The sequence below is a fragment of the Nansenia antarctica genome (genome assembly GCF_963989245.1).
Source record: "Nansenia antarctica genome assembly, chromosome: 4".
Lineage (NCBI taxonomy): Eukaryota > Metazoa > Chordata > Actinopteri > Argentiniformes > Microstomatidae > Nansenia > Nansenia antarctica.
In genome coordinates, this window is record NC_137689.1 from 24,942,805 (window position 1) to 24,963,378 (window position 20,574).

General features: G+C 43.3%; 2 protein-coding genes across 2 annotated transcripts; both read left to right on the forward strand.

Annotated features, from left to right (window-relative positions):
- Window positions 1-9,858: 9,858 nt before the first annotated feature.
- On the forward strand, window positions 9,859-12,298 carry LOC308155912 (H-2 class II histocompatibility antigen, I-E beta chain-like; the record flags this gene model as incomplete). The annotated part of the gene is made up of 4 exons (XM_080529278.1): window positions 9,859-10,069; window positions 11,433-11,714; window positions 11,976-12,089; window positions 12,288-12,298. The coding sequence occupies 4 exons, from the start codon at window positions 9,859-9,861 to the stop codon at window positions 12,296-12,298; spliced, it is 618 nt and encodes a 205-aa protein (XP_080385404.1).
- Window positions 12,299-17,698: 5,400 nt separating this feature from the next.
- Window positions 17,699-19,754, forward strand: LOC308155913 (H-2 class II histocompatibility antigen, I-E alpha chain-like; the record flags this gene model as incomplete). The annotated part of the gene is made up of 3 exons (XM_080529279.1): window positions 17,699-17,756; window positions 19,010-19,291; window positions 19,633-19,754. 3 exons carry the CDS (start codon window positions 17,699-17,701, stop codon window positions 19,752-19,754), a joined length of 462 nt encoding a protein of 153 aa, XP_080385405.1.
- Window positions 19,755-20,574: the final 820 nt, after the last annotated feature.

Here is a 20,574-nt window from a genome sequence, read left to right on the forward strand (position 1 = left end):
AGGTGGATGACTGTAGGAAGGAGGATTTGCATGACATTGCAAAATATTTGTCTATTTATAATATATATATATATATAAATAATGTCTATTTCTCGAGCTCTTGTTAAACGGGAACTAAAAGCTACCAGCTGGTATGGTGGTCAGGGATATGGAAGTGGCGTCCTCTGGGGAAAAACAGGCTGAGGAGTCGCCTGGTCCTGATACTCCCACTGTGGCACATAGGGCGGAAGATAGGAAGGCGTTCACTTTACCACCCTATTACGCTCCCTCCACAGGAACATCTCCTAGTCCTACGGGGGATGCCCGGCTTAGGTTGCGTTTAGCTCGTCTCCAACTGGACAAAGAGCGAGAGGTACGACAGCAAGAGGACAGAAACAGGGAGCGAGACTTGCAGGACAGAGACAGGGAGTGAGCGTTTCAGCTTGAATTGAAGCGGTTGGAGGTGCGTGAGTTAGAGTTGCGGGCAAGCGGTTCTAACCCTGGCGGGCGCCCTCCCTCCGGCTTCAATGTGAGTAAAAACGTTTGTTTGGTTCCTGCATTCCAGGAGTCGGAAGTAGAGTCTTACTTCGGGGCGTTTGAGTGTATGGCTGATGCCATGAGCTGGCCTAAAGACATGTGGGCCACGCTCCTGTAATGCAAGCTAACTGGTAAGGCTCGAAATGCTTACTCTTCTCTCTCGCGGGAAGACAGCCGCGACTATGACAAAGTAAAGAGCGCTGTCTTGCACATGTATGAGATTTGTTGGGAATTTGTATTAAAATAACTAGAAGTGATAAATCATGTACTATGTGCTCATTTAAATAATATGTGACTGAGGTCAGTTGAGAACAATAGGAAGGTCACGCAAAGCCAAAAGAGAGGTTCTGTTTTTGAGCGACAAGAAGAAGACAAGCTCCTGACTAAAAGAACGTTTTATGATTCAAACCGCCTGTAAATTACTTATTTTTACCTATGTGCTAACAACCATTTTATACCTGCTGTTATGATATTCTATTTTTCTGTACTGATTTTATACTTTCATAACTAATGATTAATGATAAGTCTATTCTTCTATACTATATTTTAACTTGTGAATCGAATCCTAACTCATATTACTGTGTAGCTTCAATAGTTAGGTTTTCACATGCTACTGATAAGGACACACTGCTCTGCTCAGTGCTACAAGTATATCATCATGACAACGGGAGGCCAGAAGAAGATAACACACAGTACACTCTCGCACCCACACAGAGAGAAGTTGAAGGCCACATACTGTAACTAACTTGAACACTTGCTCACAGCTGCAACAGATTTTATGCTGACAATTAAAAAACTACCAGATAGGGGGGGAGGGACAGCCCAGCCCCAAATGTTAAATCAAATGTATAAAGGACTATGTACGAAGGCTAAAGGGGCTTCTTGTTTGGTGAAGCTTCTGCAGTTAACTTGTTGACGGCTAGCTGATACGGGCCTGCGGAGGTGAAACTAGATGGGACCACTTTTCCATGGAAATGAACTATTATTGCTTGCTGATGTGCTTGAATAAATATTATCTTAATGAACAGTTCAGTAGTGGTGCCTAATATTTGATTGGATCATATTATCTTAAGAAGTGATATCAAGGACGTCTCGTTGAGATTAAACGAACTCGCTTGTAAGTGACGACTCAATTAAATCGATTCTGGAGAAGTTGATCGCCTTACAAAATTGGTGACCCCGACGTGATCTTCAACGGGATGCAAGGAGGAGTGGGAGAATCTGGATTCGGGCTGAGCACTTCCACGGTACCAAGACAAAAAAGGTGAGCAGAGCCATTTAATGAAATCTGCTTAGGTAGACAATAGTGTTTTAGGTGGAAGTGCTGGGCCTGAATCGTGTGTCAAACCCATTCTGATCTGTGTCTGTGAAGATCCGTCACGATCCGTCAAGTAAGGATAATAATTAATTAAATTGACAAATGAATTAAATTGACATTCTATAAATGATTGAACACCACTGTCTGATATACACATATATTGTATTAACGTGTGATGGACCTCGACCCGCCGAGGTCTAAGTAGGCTAAAAGAAGGGACAGTAGGTCCTGGATATTAAGGGGTAACCAGGGGTAACCAGGCCCAGGCCCCAGGGGTAACCAGGCCCAGGCCCCAGGGGTAACCAGTCCCAGGCCCCAGGGGTAACCAGGGGTAACCAGTCCCAGGCCCCAGGTTGAAATACCTTGCAACCAAGTGAGAAGTGTAGGTCATTGCGAGTAGGCTAGCGTCCACTGTGTGGGTCCTGCTGTGTTCTGTGGCGTGGGCCTGACTCTGGGGCTGCTGGGAGTGGCTACTGGAACATTCTTCCTCGTCAAAGGAAACGAGTGCAACTAAGATCTCAATCAGAGGGGCTGAGAAGACACTAGGGACAAACACCTGAATCTGTTAAAGTCCTTTGTAATGTGGAAACATCATGGGAAGATGAAATGTAGGGAAATCAAGCTGTTTTAGCAAAAAAAAATGTCTACTGGTGTACTGATATAGCCATAACATACTAACACAATATCAATGCTTACCTTGTGTACTATTAAGAATAGGTCGCCAATCTAATGTCAATTCTATTACATTCAGGAAGTGCTTGTAATATTACAAAATGAAAAATAAAATGTTTTAGGTAATGTGAGCTTAAAGGCAAAGAATATGCCATTATATGATTTGGCAAATTACAATATTAATCAATAACTCACAGAAATTTGGGAATTTGCTATGATTTTCAATTGTATTTGTGTATTTTGTTGTTTTTTGTTATTATTGATCAATATCAATAAAAGGTAATATCAATATAATTATGTGAGTTTTGCTTAACTTAACATTTTACAATTTGTACACAATTCTATATCTAATTTTAATCAATTTCACACCAAGAGAACCAAAAGGTTCAAAAACCAAAACAAGGTAACTCTTGCCTTACACTGACACATGGCTGTGGTTCAGGAGGTAGAGCCTTACACTGACACATGGCTGTGGTTCAGGACGTACATTACATTTACATTTACATTTTTGGCATTTAGCAGACGCCTTATTCCAAAGCGACTTACAATCAATACATTTGAATACTAAGCATGTGAATCAGCAGTCCACCATTCGTTGCAGGAAGAGTACTCTAGCTCGGGCCCGGGGCCACTGATAGAAGGAAAACCCTTCTCCCTATTATCGCCTTCTACTAAACTTTTTTTCTTTTTTTTTTTTTTTTTTTAAATATTACTGGAGAAACTGAGAAACAGTACAAGGGGGGCAATAGAAGTTCTTAGGGACACAGTAGAGGGGAAAGCGGGTGTCTTTAGGAGACGTAGTGGTGAGGGTCAGAAGATGTCTCAGGAGGAGCAGTTAAGATGTAACCTGAAGAGATGGGTCTTCAGTCTACGACGGAAGATGGGTAGTGACTCTGCCGTTCTGACAGCCGTGGGGAGCTCATTCCACCAGCGGGGAGCCAGTGTTGTGAAGAGACGTGATCGGGCAGCCCGACTGCTGTGTAGAGGAGGTGGGGCCAGTCGGCCAGCCGAGGTGGAGGAGCGGAGTGAGCGGGCAGGGGTTTGGGGGGTTACCATTTCCTTCAGGTAGGCAGGGGCTGTCCCTTTAGCTGCCTGGTATGCAAGCACCAGGGTCTTGAATCTGATGCGAGCTGCTATCGGGAGCCAGTGCAGGGTGCGAAGGAGAGGGGTGACATGCGAGTATTTGGGGAGGTTGAATACCAGCCGGGCAGCAGCATTCTGGATGAGCTGCAGAGGTCTAATGGCTGAAGCGGGGAGCCCAGCCAGGAGTACATTGCAGTAATCCAGGCGGGAGATGACCAGTGCCTGGGTCAAGAGTTGCGCTGCCTCTCTGGTAAGGAATGGTCGTATCCTTCTGATGTTGTAGAGGAAGAATCTGCAGGAGCGAGCCGTTGCTGCAATGTTCTCCGCACAGGATAGTCGGTTATCCAGGATCACTCCAAGGTTCTTGGCTGTCAGGGAGGGGGTTACAGTAGAGTTCTCCACTGTGATGGAGAAGTCTTGGAGAGGGCAGGCTTTCCCGGGGATGAAGAGGAGCTCGGTCTTGTTAAGATTGAGCTTGAGATGGTGGTCAGCCATCCAAGTTGAAATGTCAGCGAGACATGCTGAGATACGGGTTGCCACGTGTAAATCAGACGGGGGGAAGGACAGGAAGAGTTGAGTGTCGTCTGCGTAGCTGTGGTAGGAGAGCCCATGTGAAGAGATTACCGAGACAAGAGACTTGGTGTAGAGGGAGAAGAGTAGGGGCCCTAGGACGGAACCCTGGGGAACTCCAGTGGAGAGGGTTCGTGGAGAAGATAGCGATTCTCTCCAGGTCACCTGGTAGGAGCGGCCCGCCAGGTAGGAAGAAAACCAGGAGTGTGCGGTGCCAGAGATGCCCAGGTCTGAGAGGATGGAGAGAAGGATCTGGTGATTGACTGTGTCGAAGGCAGCAGACAGGTCAAGGAGAATGAGAACAGAGGAGAGGGAGGAAGCTTGGGCAGAGTGGAGGGCTTCCGTGACAGCAAGGAGCGCAGTCTCAGTGGAATGCCCAGCCTTGAAGCCGGATTGGTGGGGGTCTAAGTGATCCATCTTCCGGAGATAGTCAGTCAGTTGTTTAGATGCCGCGCGTTCAAGGGTTTTGGAAGGGAAGGAGAGAAGGGATACAGGTCTGTAATTGTGGACAGATGATGGGTCAAGGGTAGGTTTCTTGAGGAGAGGCTTGACTCTGGCTATTTTGAAGGCCGCTGGGACAGATCCAGTGGATAGGGAGGAGTTGATTAGGGTGGTAAGGTAAGGAAGGATGTCGGCGGAAATGGATTGGAGAAGTGGGGAGGGGATGGGGTCAAGAGGGCATGTGGTTGCCCGCTTTGATGTGATAAGTGTGAGAATCTCATCGGGGGAGAGGGGGGAAAAAGATGACAATCCAGAGATCGAGTGTCGAGGGGAGAGTTTGGAAGGGGTGTTAGCATTGTTAGTGGGAACAGTGTTAGCATTGTTAGTGGGAGGAGGGAGCGGTGGGGGGAGAAAGGTGCTGCTGATGTCGTCCACCTTTTTTTCAAAGTAGGTGACAAAGTCATCGGCGGACAGGGAGGAAGGAGGAGGGGGAGGAGGTGGATTAAGGAGTGAAGAGAAAGTGGAGAACAGTTTTCTAGGATTAGAGGCAGAAGAATGTATTTTTGAATGATAGTAGGATGTTTTAGCAGCTGATGCCGAGGAGGCGTAGTTGGCAAGGAGAGAGTGATAGAGGTTAAGGTCACCAGAAAGGCCAGTTTTTCTCCATTTCCTCTCAGCTGCTCTGAGCTCTAGTCTACAAGCATGAAGCGTTTCAGAGAGCCAGGTAGAGCCTTACACTTACACATGGCTGTGGTTCAGGAGGTAGAGCCTTACACTGACACATGGCTGTGGTTCAGGAGGTAGAGCCGGCGTCTAATCATCACATGGTCCGCGGTTCGAGTACGGGCTAGCCATGTGTCGAGGTGTCCTTGGTCAAGACACTTGACCCCCAATTGCTCCCAATGAGCGGGCCGGCGCCTTGCATGGTAGCTTGCCGCCATTGGTGTGTGACGTGTGAATGTGTGAATGAGAGGCCGTTGTAAAGCACTTTGTAATAAAGTGCAGTCCATTTACACTTCACCCTCCTTTAACCTTTAACCTTCTCCTCTGCAGGGACCCTATATTAGTCACAGCACCAATGTGACCAAATAGTTTTGAACCATTGACTTATGTAATATCTAATATATCCATCTCCAAAATATAAATGGATGGTGCATGAGGCCAGAAAGGCAGTTTCTGATGCTGCGATCTTAAATGAATGATGAATGAATGGTCTTTATTGTCATTGATATAGTACAGGTACCAAACAACGAAATTTTGGAGGGGGGGCTCCCCTGGTGCTAGGAAAAAAAAAACTAAAAACAAGAAGGGAAAAGAGCTGGTTTACATAAATAAAGGCTATGTACACTATCCACTATACTATACTATACAAATAAAACACTGTGCTGTACTCTATGCTATGCTATACCTATTCTAACATTTCCTATCTCTGAACCTTATGTACCCGAGGGTTGTCATATTGCACATAGTGTTATTGCACATTCATTTAAAGTGTCGCAGTTTGCAGGTTTGAAATGTTCACAGTTGTGTTTCAGTGTTGCACTTGATTTCAATCTAGTAGCTGCCATCAAATTGTCTAGATTGTCCAGGGCCTAGAACCTAGGTCTTTGCTGTGTTCAGGGCCTGAATGGCCCTGGGGTAGAAGCTGAGCTTCAGTCTGTTTGTCCTTGCGAACATGCTCCTGAACCGCCTGTCCGAGGGCAGCCGAGCAAAGTGTTCGTACCCAGGGTGGGATGGGTCTCTGGAGATCTTGGAGGCCTTCCTGAGGCAGCGTGTGTTGTACAGCTCTTCCAGAGAGGGGAGGGGGGCGCCGGTGATCTTCTGGGCCGATCTCACGACTCTCTGTAGCGCATTCCTCTCTGCGGCTGTGCAGCTGGAGAACCACACGCAGATGCAGTAGGTGAGGATGCTCTCCACTGCGCAGCGGTAGAAGGTCACCAGCATCTCCTGTCCGATGTGGTCTTTCCTGAGGACTCTCAGGAAGTAGAGCCGCTGTTGTGCCTTCTTGATGATGGCTGCTGTGTTGATCTTCCAGGACAGGTCATCCTGTATGTGCACCCCCAGAAATCTGAGGGTTGAGAGTCTCTCCACGCTCCCTCCATCGACGAGCAGGGGCTGGACCTCAGATTTTTTCCTCCTGAAGTCCACGATGATTTCCTGGGTCTTTGACTGGTTCAGCAGCAGGTTGTTAACCTTGCACAGCTTGCCCAGCTGCTCCACCTCATCCCTGTACGCCGCCTCGTCCCCCCCCGAGATGCAGCCCACCACGGTGGTGTCGTCTGCAAACTTTACGATGGAGTTGCTGGGGTGGACGGGGGTGAAGTCGTAGGTGTAGAGGTTGTAGAGGATGGGGCTTAGCACGCAGCCCTGGGGGGACCCAGTGCTGAGTCTGAGGGCTGTGGAGGTGTGGGAGCCCACCCGCACCCTCTGGGGGCGGTCAGACAGGAAGTCCTTGATCCATGCACATATAGAGTGTGATAGTCCCAGGTCTAGTAGTTTGGTCACTAGCCTGTCTGGAAGGATGGTGTTGAAGGCAGAGCTGAAGTCCACAAAGAGCAGTCTCGCGTAGCTGTTTCCCCTCTCCAGGTGGGATAGAGTGGAGTGGAGAGTCGTCGCGATGGCGTCCTCTGTGGACCTGTGGGCTCTGTAGGCGAACTGGTATGGATCCAGGTTGGGCGGGAGGCGTGTGACTATGTGGGCCGGACTAGTTTCTCGAAGCACTTCATGATGATTGGTGTGAGTGCCACCGGGCGGTAGTCGTTTAGGCAGCTCACCGTGCTTTTCTTCGTGACTGGGATGATAGTTGAGGTTTTCAGGCAGGGTGGGATGGTGGCCTGGGACAGGGACTGGTTGAAGATGTTGGTGAAAACCCCGGCCAGCTGGTCGGCGCAGTCCCTCAGCATCCGTCCCAGGACGCCATCCCGCCCTGAGGCTTTCCTGGGGTCCACCGCCTTCAGCACGCGTCTCACTTCATGCTCTGTGAGGGTGAGGCTGCTGAGAGCTGGAGAGAGTGGTGTTTGTGTTGTGGTTACCTCCGTTCGCCCCTCGTCGAACCGGGCGTAGAAGGAGTTCAGCTTTTCCGCCAGCAGGGGGTCGTCCTCCGCGGCTGTGAGCCTGTTGGCTCTGAAGTTTGTCATGTGCTGAACCCCCTGCCACACCCGCCTGGAGTCGTTGCTCAGGAAGCATTCCTCAATCTTCTCTCTGTGGTCTGCCTTGGCCTCCCGGATGCCGCGCTTTAGGTTAGCCCTGGTGGTGCTGTACAGCAGTGTGTCCTTCCCTGAGAAGGCGTTGTCCCTCTCCTTGAGCAGTTTTTGGACCTTCCCAGTCATCCATGGCTTCGTGTTGGGGTAGACCCGGACCCGTTTGTCCACGGTGGCTGAGTTGGTGCAGTTCACTATGTGGTTCAGAACCGACGACGTGAACTGTTCCAGGTCCTCATGCTCATATTCCTGCCATGGGGTGTCATTCAGGCAGATCTGCAGTGGAGCGGACCCTGCTGGCCAGGTTCTGACAGTCTTAGTGGTGATGGGAGCACATTTCCTCATGGGAGTGTAGGCTGGGATCAGGAGGATTGACACATGGTCAGACATGCCTAGATGAGGTAGCGGTCTAGCCTTGTAAGCAAGCTTGATGTTGGTGTATACCTTATCCAGTGTTTTTTCTCCTCTTGTTGCACATTTAACATGCTGAAATATGGCATTCTGTGGGAACATGTTGAAGACACTGCATGCTGGCGTCATCAGTAAAGCACAAAGTCATGGGCTGCATTTCAGATTGTACAGGGAATGCAATCTTTTAACTTTCCTTGTAACCTTTCCTTTCCTTTACCACCCTCATAGAGGTGATCCTAACCCTCTTAGAGGTGATCCATTTTGCCCGGGTCTTCACATGTATCACTCATTAAATGGGTTTGAAGGAAAGATAAATTCTCAAATTTCCTCTGTTGGCAATAAAAAAAGACTTGATACACCAGATGGAGATATTGGAATCCAAGGTTTCTGTAAAATAGATGAAATACAAAGTGTATAGTACATTTCAATGGGGCAACATGCTTTTTGGCATCATTCTCAATAAGACTGTTGTACCACCAAGTAATCAAGGGACAATCAGGGGCTTCAAACTCTCTCTAGCTGTTCCTCTGGTTTAACCTTCAGGTCTCCTGCTAGCAGGTTTACTCAGCATGTGAGCGTGATTCCCTTAGACAGTGTTGTTGCTGTTCCTTGTGGAGAGTTGAGTCTGCCTGTTGGTGATGAGGTGGGTCAGGTAGGGCTACTATAGGATACAGGCTGCCTGTTGGTGATGAGGTGGGTCAGGTAGGGCTGCTATAGGATACAGGCTGCCTGTTGGTGATGAGGTGGGTCAGGTAGGGCTGCTATAGGATACAGGCTGATTAACAGGTCAGGTGGTCACAACAATATCCTGGCAGAGTTAATTAATTAATTAATTTTGCCATTTAGCAGACGCTTTTAATCCAAAGCGATTTACAATTACGAATTACAGGGACATTCCCCCTGGAGTAACTGAGGGCACACTAGTAGTGGTGTGGTTTCAGGTGGGATTTGAACTCACAACCTTCCGATCACAAGTCCAACTCACTGTCCACTAGACCACCACTACCCCCCAGAGTGAGACGGGCTTCACTCAGCATCACTTTGATAAACCTGATGGTATTGGATGAAATAGTGCTGGTGGGTGAACTGTATACATACTGGCTTACTATTCTCTCAGACAACTTTCAGTGAACGTTACCAGTCCTTACAATGTCTGCCTAGTAACATGTGACTCTTTGTTTCTGGGGTAGTAGATTGGCCTGTTTGTTTGAAGAGTAGCTAAAGTCCTGCTCGGTTTCCTCTTATTGAACACAGTGGCTTGGCAGAGGAACATGTCGATGTCAACTCTCTTACACATTTCCATTGCCCTGGGATTATCCACTCTGAATGGAGCAGGTACGTTAAACGATAATATACTTTTTTATTCATGTATAATGTATCTGATAATTGAAGAATTATACCTAATCACTAACCCTTTGATGTTACCAATTATTGTACACATATCCAAATATCAATAACCCTGGAATATCAGACAACTAATTGAATTCCATAGAAGGCAAATAGAGTATGTTTTTATCCATTACTGTATGGTAAACTAGTGAAAACCAGTGCCCTTCCAGCACTTATTTGTGTTGTTTTTCTCTTTTAGATGGATATTATATAACCCAAGATTCATACTGCCTGTACAGCTCTCGTGATCTGCATGATATGGAGTATATACGATCTTGTATTTTTAATAAGATAGAGGAAATCAGATTCAACAGCACTGTGGGCAAGTATGTTGGGTACACAGAGTTTGGTATAAAGATTGCAGACGCCTGGAATAAAAGTCCTCAACTGGCTAGAGCGAAAGGGCAGCTGGAGAGGCTCTGCAAGCCTAACGCTGGTGATTTCTACAGTCACATACTGGATAAGTCAGGTGAGCAGCCCTCCTGACCACAGCAGTTTACCATCCCTACCTGACCAGAGTTAATGTTAATGTGGTGTTAATGTGATATTAATGTGATATTAGTGTTAATGTGATGTTAATGTGATATTAATGTGATATTAGTGTTAATGTGATGTTAATGTGATATTAGTGTTAATGTTATGTTAATGTGATATTAGTGTTAATGTGATGTTAATGTGATATTAATGTGATATTAGTGTTCATGTGATGTTAATGTGATGTTAATGTGATATTAATGTGATATTAGTGTTCATGTGATGTTAATGTGATGTTAGTGTTAATGTAATGTTAATGTGATGTTAGTGTTAATGTGATGTTAATGTGATGTTAGTGTTAATGTGATGTTAATGTGATGTTAGTGTGATGTTAATGTGATGTTAATGTGATATTAATGTGATATTAGTGTTAATGTGATATTAGTGTTAATGTGATGTTAATGTGATATTAATGTGATATTAATGTGATATTAATGTGATATTAGTGTTAATGTGATGTTAATGTGATATTAATGTGATATTAGTGTTAATGTGATGTTAATTTGATATGTATGTGATATTAGTGTTAATGTGATATTAATGTGATATTAGTGTTAATGTGATATTAGTGTTAGTGTGATGTTAGTGTTAATGTAATTTTAATATGATATTAGTGTTAATGTGATGTTAATGTTAGTGTGATGTTAGTGTTAGTGTTAATGTTAGTGTGATGTTAATGTGATGTTAGTGTTTATGTTAGTGTGATGTTCATGTGATGTTCATGTGATGTTAATGTGATGTTAATGTTAGTGTGTTCTTTGTGAATAAGAAAACTTTTTAGAGATTCCTGATGGATATGACGATAGAGCTAATAATAATAGGATCAGAAATGTTGTTCTATATTGTACATCTTTCTGTGGGATTATCTTGAATGATCATGGATACTGTAGCTACAATCATTGAACACGTGCATCACTGTTATATTATACAGTTGTTTTTCTCAGAGAAGCATCACAAACAAACATTTCTATTGGCTCATTTTGAATGTACAGAATCTTCAGAGAGCATTACAACAATAGCAGTCTGTAAAATATTATGAGATTTCACTTCTCATTAAAGAATTAAACATTCAAGTTTAATCACATGAGAACAGAGCCCTGTTGGATGCTACAGACAATATGAATGATTTGCATCTGAGCTAGATGGTTCTGATGTGATATTATGCAGTCTGGTGATCAGGACTAACCCTAAATAATAATAAATACATAAATATATATGTACAATACTAATAAGTGTTGCTTGCTACTGCAAGCACACTTAATAACAGTAATCTGAGTTTTCCATTTTCACTCCATCAGTTAAGCCTTATGTCAGACTCAGCTCAGTGGCGCCCCCCAGTGGAAGACACCCTGCCATGCTGATTTGCAGTGTCTACGACTTCTACCCCAAACAAATCACTGTGACTTGGGCAAGGGACGGACAGGACGTGAAGACAGACGTGACCTCCACTGCGGAGCTGGCCGATGGGGACTGGTACTACCAGGTCCACTCCCACCTGGAGTACACGCCCAGATCTGGAGAGAAGATCTCCTGTATGGTGCACCACGCCAGCCTCCGAGACCCCCTAGTGACAGAGTGGAGTAAGTGTTATTACAGGGAGGTTTATTATAAGTGTTATAATGGTGTTTTGGGTAAGGAAGTTATCAGATATGTGAGTTGGGTGTTTTAAAAAGTGTTTTAATGTGTGTTTGAGTGGTGAAGGATAAACAAGTATTAGTTTATCAGACACTGAACAGGCCTTGCTGTAGTAACAGGGAACATGCATTATGTTATCTACGTGGTTTATAGAATCTGATTTCTGCTTTTGTGTGACAAACAAATCCATCATTTCTCTTTGGCAGACCCGTCCCTGCCTGAGTCTGAGAGGAACAAAATCGCGATCGGAGCGTCAGGACTGGTGCTGGGACTGGTGTTAGCGTTAGCAGGGCTGATCTACTACAAGAGGAAAGCCAATGGTGAGGGTCGTCTTGTGATGAAAACAGAGACAATCTGCAAACATCCATCTGGTTTTGCATGCTCTATTAACGGTTATCTGTGTAGACACATTAACCATCCATGCTCTATTAAGGGTTATCTGTGTAGACACATTAACCATCCATGCTCTATTAAGGGTTATCTGTGTAGACACATTAACCATCCATGCTCTATTAAAGGTTATCTGTGAAGACACATTAACCATCCATGCTCTATTAACGGTTATCTGTGTAGACACATTAACCATCCATGCTCTATTAACGGTTATCTGTGTAGACACATTAACCATCCATGCTCTATTAACAGTCATCTGTGTAGACACATTAACCATCCATGCTCTATTAACGGTCATCTGTGTAGACACATTAACCATCCATGCTCTATTAACGGTCATCTGTGTAGACACATTAACCATCCATGCTCTATTAAGGGTTATCTGTGTAGACACATTAACCATCCATGCTCTATTAAGGGTTATCTTTGTAGACACATTAACCAACCATGCCCTATTAACGGTTATCTGTGTAGACACATTAACCATCCATGCTCTATTACGGGTTATCTGTGTAGACACATTAACCATCCATGCTCTATTAACGGTCATCTGTGTAGACACATTAACCATCCATGCTCTATTAACGGTTATCTGTGTAGACACATTAACCATCCATGCTCTATTACGGGCAGTGTTGCCACAGTTACTTTGAAAAAGTATTCTGATTACTGATTACTGACTACTCCTTTAAAAAGTAATCTAGTTACTTTACTGATTACTTGATTTTAAAAGTAACTAAGTTAGATTACTAGTTACTTTTTTAGTTACTATTGGCAGCTGCCTAGGCACCCGACCCCCCCCCCCCCCCCGCAACATAAAAATGAAAACTGGTTTTGCCAAAACTCACTTTATTTTAACAGTAACTTAAATTACATAATTAAACTTTAAACAATAACTTAAAACAACAAAATAAAGAGTATTTCTTTGCCTCACCCAACATAAATACTTTTTTTTAAACAATAAAATAAATATAATCTTTATTTAACAGTAACTAGCAAGGAGTGGTTTCACAAAACCTAAAACCTACCCTGACCATTCAGGCTTTTACCACAGGACAATATTTTCTTGCCAGCACAGAGTGTACAACGAACATTTATGTTCTTGTCATCCTTTGCTGACACAAACTCAAAATAATCCTTATGTCCAGGTTATAATATAATAGTCCAGCTATTTAACGCATATCTCTGTTCTCGCTCCATTGTGTAGGCTACGCTTCTGTTTACACTGTGCAATCAGCGTGGTGATACACGTGAGCGATTCTGCTGCAACCTCGTGTTGAAAAGTGAGCACTGACGTCACTCCCCAAGACGCGAGAAAAGCAAACAAATGTTTGTTTACTATCGAACATTACAAAGAAATACTGCATTTAGCCTAAGTTATGAGGTAGTAACGCAATAGTAACGCACAGTCACTTGAATAAGTAACTTTAATCCGATTACTGATTTGGAAATAGTATCGCGTTAGAATACTCGTTACTGAAAAAAGTATTCAGATAAGAGTAACGCGTTACTTAGTAACGCGTTACCGGCATCACTGATTACGGGTTATCTGTGTAGACACATTAACCATCCATGCTCTATTAACGGTCATCTGTGTAGACACATTAACCATCCATGCTCTATTATAGGTTATCTGTGTAGATACATTAACCATCCAAATATAACTGTCAAGCTGATCAAGTTTTACAGTTTTACAAACATTCATTTGGAGAAACATCATTCTGCCTATGAGTCTTTATTACTGAAAGTAATTTTTATTCAACATTATACATCACTACGGTCTACGGTCTTGTATACATTTGGAGTGATATACAATTGTACATTACAGTTTACTTTTTACATCAGGTCACTGCTACAGTATGTCGATTCATTTATGAAAATATCAAGATGACTAATTTTCTCTCTCTCGCTCTCTCTCTCTCTCTCTCTCTCTCTCTCTCTCTCTCTCTCTCTCTCTCTCTCTCTCTCTCTCTCTCTCTCTCTCTCTCTCTCTCTCTCTCTCTCTCTCTCTCTCTCTCTCTCTCTCTCGTTTATTTCCGTAACAGGGCGGATTCTGGTACCAAATAACTAATGTGAGAATCCTGTTCAAATGAATTACTACTTATTCATTTGTAAAATATATCATGATGGTCATTCATTTGATTGTCAATTGTTTGTTGTGTTTTCAGGCGTGCAGGCACATTGCTGTAACCACTGCTGACAGGTGGACCCACTACAGCTGTCCTTAGATCACAGTAGGCCTGAAATGAGGCCTTGTCATAGAAGCTGATTACAATGCAGAGCTTTACTGAACCAATAGCTGCTGTTGCCTTTAACTTCTCAGATATCAATAGATTGATTATACACTGTGTGATTGTGTATTTGTAGAAGTTATATTCCTTTACTTTTTCCACAATTATTATCTTAAACTTGAATGCAATAAATCAGCTACAGTGAGATATGAAATGATACAGCTCTACGTTGTTAGAATGGGAGTGATGAAGATTAGGTCTGGGGTCAAGTCCATCTGAATATGACTCAACTGACAGGAACAGGCAATGAACAATGAAGAAAAATGTCATCTAGTGACATGATGACATCACTGGGGATGTTTAAAAACACTGATGTCATTAATATGCAGGACGGATTGTTAGTGTCACTGTTTTGCATTTATTTTGTACTTAAGTACTTTGTATTTCTAGTCCATTTTCTATCATCATGAAATGGACCTAAAGCCTTTCACTGGTGTTGGGATATTTGAGTGAGCAGCCCAATAGTTGGCAACTGAGCTTTGGAACTTTAGAGGCACGTCTTTGTGTGTCTTACTATTGTATTTGACAGGCCAGATCAACATATTAATTTTATATTTTTTCTGAAAGTAGTGTGTGTGTGTGTGTGTGTGTGTGTGTGTGTGTGTGTGTGTGTGTGTGTGTGATTTTTGGAGAGGGGGTAAAGTAAACTGTTTGATTAATACACTAATACACATATAAATAAAAGCAGGTTTATTGTGATTGATATACAGTATATTGAGCTTCTCTCAAAGGCTTGTGTTGCTCATCTTCTGCTTGAACGTGGTGGTGGTTTGAGACCGTTATATTCCTGCTGAATCGATCTAACCAGTTGACTTCATAAGAATTATGGCAAAAGCTTTTCAATAAACAATTTTAAAGGTATTGTTGTTTTGTCTCTCACTTTCACTGGGGTTGAGTTTCAGTTAATCACATCATGGATGAGCTGACAATGCTGAATTCCAGTTTGGGAGCTCAGAATGTGATCTGTGAACCAGAAACTGAGCAACTAGGGATTGTGTTTTTTAAGTTATTTTTTCTGAGTGGGGCAGTCCCACTCATATTTTTCATTTTATTGGACAGATACAGTGAAGACAGACAGGAAAGTAAGGAGAAGAAGGGAGAGAGTGCATGTCAGCAGGGAATGCGCCGGATTCAAACCCATGCCGACATGGGCATATGTGTGCACTGTAGACCGCGGTGCTGGACCACTGGACCACCCCAGACCATGGTGCTAGACCACTGGACCACCCCAGGCCACGGTGCTAGACCACTGGACCAGCCCAGGCCATGGTGCTAGACCACTGGACCACCCTAGGCCATGGTGCTAGACCACTGGACCACCCTAGGCCACCTCAAATAATTTTCAGATTCTAATAATTATAATCAGATAAAAGACATTCTGCACCCACTGTGTCAAAAGATGCTCAGCGTGTAAGCTAAAGAGAGTGTCTAGAAAGAGAGCAGGCCCACACACTGCAAGACACAATCACTCCACATATTAATCGCCCATTCCCCTTATACTGCAATTCTTGCAGCATGTCATAAATGCTACCTCTAGTAGGGCTCTATACAGAACATTAAACCTAGGGAGTTAAACATAATTGTGTGGATAGAGAATTTGTAATGTTTCTACCTTTGCTGCTATCTGGTGCTAATTGTTTTGTCCACTGGTTGCCATGGTAACAGACACCCTCCCGGTGAGGCCAGGTACCTGTGATGTCATGGGTGGGTCCCCCTCTCTGCCTCAGACAGACTCTCTCTACACAACAGGGTTGTTTCAGGTCAGCTGGAGGAACGATCACTTTGCTCTGTGGCTCCTGAAGCCACGCTGATGGGCTTGTTTACCATCAGGGAGTCGATGCTGATTCAGATCATATCAATGTTTGGCTTCTAAAATACGACCTCTGACCCTGCTTATCCACCTGTTTTCATTATCAATAATATGAACCAGCATGACTGATGTTCACAATGTCAGCTAAATGCTCATGTGATACAACCTCATTGGGTTTAGCTTGCTTGGCTGTGGGGGGTGGAGTTTTGTTTAGCCTCCAATAACAGACGCTTAAACAGGTTAGAACAGGTTATCGTTGTACAGATTTTAAAAATGACTGTAGGTGACAGTTTCAACAATTCTCCACTTTCAGAGTATGAGATGAGTACTGCATGTATGTTCATCCACATGCTTTTCTGTTCTCATTTGTTGAATTGTTCCTAAGCTGTAAAGTCTCACCTACGTACACAACACAACATGACACAGCACTGCATATCACGACACAACACAACACAACACAACACAAAACAACACAACACAACTCAACTCAACACAACACATCACAACACAACACAAAACAACACAACACAACACAACACAACACAAAACAACACAACACAACACAACACAACACATCACAACACAACACAACACAACACAACAGGTTCTAAGGAGCTATCAGTCCTCCCTGTGCTCAAATAACATTTATCTCAAACATTTCTTTACCTAGTAACTGGTGATGAACTCACCCTCAGCATTTCTATGGGTTCAGTTTAAAAAGAACTTTAGGGACTTTTATGGACTGGTTTGTCTGGACAGGTATGTTTCCTTGTTGTGGTCACATGGGACCTGTGTGAGCTTATCACAACAACTGCATTCCATCAGACTAGCAGATCTGCCATCCAGTACAGCAGCTGATGGGATGGATCCACTGGCTCAGGCTGCTGGGACGCAATTCAATCATTTAACCATCATAAGCCACAACTAACATCATAAGCCACAACTAACATCATACGTTACAACTAACAACTAGTCACAACTAACATCATAAGCCACAACTAACATCATAAGCCACTACTAACATCATTGATGATTATGTCATAAGTGATCCACTTCATACAGTACTGTACAGCAACCTATACACAACTTAAATTCAACTCAAATGCAATATTTTAAAATGAAAAATATGACTGTGACTGCCCCACTCAGCAAAAATAACTAAAAAAAAAAAAAAGCAATTGATGCTGTTTAGGCAATAATTAGTCAATCACCCCTCAGATGATTCTCCATATACAAGACAAGCCTGAACAGCAATGTGAGTGTCTACCTAGCAACAACTGACAAACAAACTCTGATTGGTCCTACTGTGCAAGAGGCTGCCTCCGGGGAAACAAAAAAAACCTCAGTTCCCTCTCAGTGAAGTTTGACGCTGGTCAGAAGGTAACTCTGGTTCTCTGTGTCCTCCTGTCTCTACACGGCCGTCTGTAAAGTGAACATGAAGGGTTCTGTGACCGTCCTCATCCTCTCCTGCCTGCTCCGTGTGGAGGCCAAAGGTAAGTGTCTGAACAGATGATTATTGAGATGATTCTGTCACCAAAAAGTGCTGCTAGGTTAGGTGACAGGTCAGGTGGTCACATCTTTAACAAAGTGTATGTTATCAAAGCTTCATAACCCGTCATTAGGCCTACATTAGTAGGTGTTTCACTAATAATTTATGAGTACGTGTTATACTATGTTAAAGTTAGCACAAGGGTTAGGCTGAGGACCGATGGTATCATTTCCTAGAAGGGGTATATTGTATATATAAGGTCATGAGTTCAAATCCCACCTGGGAACACCGCCACTATTGTGCCCTTGAGTAAGGCACTTAGCCCTAAGTTACTCCAGGGAGAATGTCCCTGTAATCTCTAACTGTAAATTGCTTTCGATAAAACCATCTGCTAAATGTTAAAAATGTCAAATGTAATGTAAATGTATCTTTCATAACACCTATGTCATGTATTTCTAACAACTCTTCATGAAATTGGGATTCAAAATATTGTAATTGATTATGCATTATTGATCTTCTACAACCCTACTATTGACATTACAATTTCAATTTGATGTAATTTTCTGTAAAACATTGATGGATCTGAATCTGATAAATCTATATTCATCATGTTTCTTGTGTCCGTTTTCAGTTCTGCATGATGATATATACACATTAGGATGCTCAGATATAACCACCGACTTTATAATTGGACTTGATGGTGATCAGTTCTATTATTTAGACTTTGTGAAAGGGAAAGGAGAGATGACACCTCCTGAATTTGCGGACCCATTTGTAATGCCAGATGGAGTCTATCAGAGAGCTCTATATAACCAGCACATATGCAAATTAAACCTGGCTACTTTCGCTCGAGTGCTCAACAACCCACCAGAGGCCATAGGTAAGTGAACATTTCAGATAGATTTAATTCAAATCATAATATCCTTCAGATTTTGTTTTAATTTGTTTCAAACTATTGTACATAATTTTGTATGAAACAGTCGAATTTCAAGTTGTTCAGGATATAAGACAATGACACCAGCATGAATAGCAAACAAAAGAACAAGTCCTAATCTGTAATACACTTCATTTAGCCTATTCATATAGCCTACTCATACTCATATAGCCTACTCATAGCCTACTCATGAACTGATTAAATGCTCATAAAATGGCACCCTAATGATTACCCACACTCCCCATCTTGTCCAAACATATTCATATGCCAGCATGATCAGTGTTTTCAGAGGGGAAGGTGATACTAACTGGGTTCCCCTACAGACGCTCCTCACAGCTCCATCTATCCCAGGGACGATGTGGAGCTGGGGACGGAGAACACTCTCATCTGTCACGTCATCGGATACCACCCTCCACCTGTGACAGTCTGGTGGACCAAGAACAACAATAATGTGACAGCGGGGGTGAGAATCAGCAGTCCCTACCCCAACAACGACCAAACTTTCAACCAGTTCTCCAGCCTGACCATCACCCCAGAGGAGGGAGACATCTACAGCTGCAGTGTGGGACACAAGTCTCTCACTGAGCCCCTTACACGGATATGGGGTGGGTCTCATTTAATGGACTGTTGAACAACTTCATTGTACAGAATTATTAAATTGTCAATGAAGCAGCATAAGTGTAATTGGCAGTATCATATCAAAATGTTACCGCAAAGTGTACTGCCATGGAAAATTCGTTTTCAACATGCCATCATCACATTGAATGTTTACAGTAATAGGTAAGCTATTTCATGAATGTCTGTGTGCGTGTCTGTGTGTGTGTGTGTGTGTGTGTGTGTGTGTGTGTGTGTGAGTGTGTGTATGTGTGTATGTGTGTCTGTGTGTGTGTGTGTGTGTGTGTGTGTGTGTGTGTGTGTGTGTGTGTGTGTGTTCCTCCCTCCCCAGAGCCCGAGGTGAACCAGCCCAGTGTGGGTCCTGCTGTGTTCTGTGGCGTGGGCCTGACTCTGGGGCTGCTGGGAGTGGCTACTGGAACATTCTTCCTCATCAAAGGAAACGAGTGCAACTAAGGTCTCAATCAGAGGGGCTGAGAAGACACTAGGGACAAACACCTGAATCTGTTAAAGTCCTTTGTAATGTGGAAACATCATGGGAAGATGAAATGCAGGGAAATCAAGCTGTTTTAGCTAAAAAAAATGTCTACTGGTGTACTGATATAGCCATAACATACTAACACAATATCAATGCTTACCTTGAAGTGTCAACTCCACACAATCAATCAACTAGCCTAGCACTGCAACAACTAGCATAGCTAAAGGCTATCATGTACTATACACTAAACCGCATTTCTAGTAACACAGGCCAGACACACAATCAACAGAACACCATTCAACTAGCAGACTAGACATAGCATAACAGCATAGCATTAGAACACAGTCAATCAACTAGCCTAGCACAACAACTAGCATAGCTAAAGGCTATCTGTGATGTCCGGACTGGACTTGTAAGTAATAATAGTCGATAGAGAACGTGGTCCATCAAACGCAGGTTTATTCTTTTCAGCATGAGTATAGCAGCAAACTACTCAACATAACTTCTCAGCATGAATCAGTATGGCAGCCACTACCCAGCATACACTTCAACTTCCTCCTTAGTCTAACACGTGATTCCGTCTTAAAGGGCAGGACACAACATTTCCCCCTTTCTGGAAAAGAGTTACTTGTACTAACAACAAGGCAAGCAAAAAAATGAAATGGTAGATTCAGCATGTATAAACAAAACAATATCACATCACCCAATCAATATCACATAAGGAAACTTAAATATTATTAATCTAGGTAATGACAGTCTAATACAATAACAATAGACCAAAGTAGTGCAAACAGTATA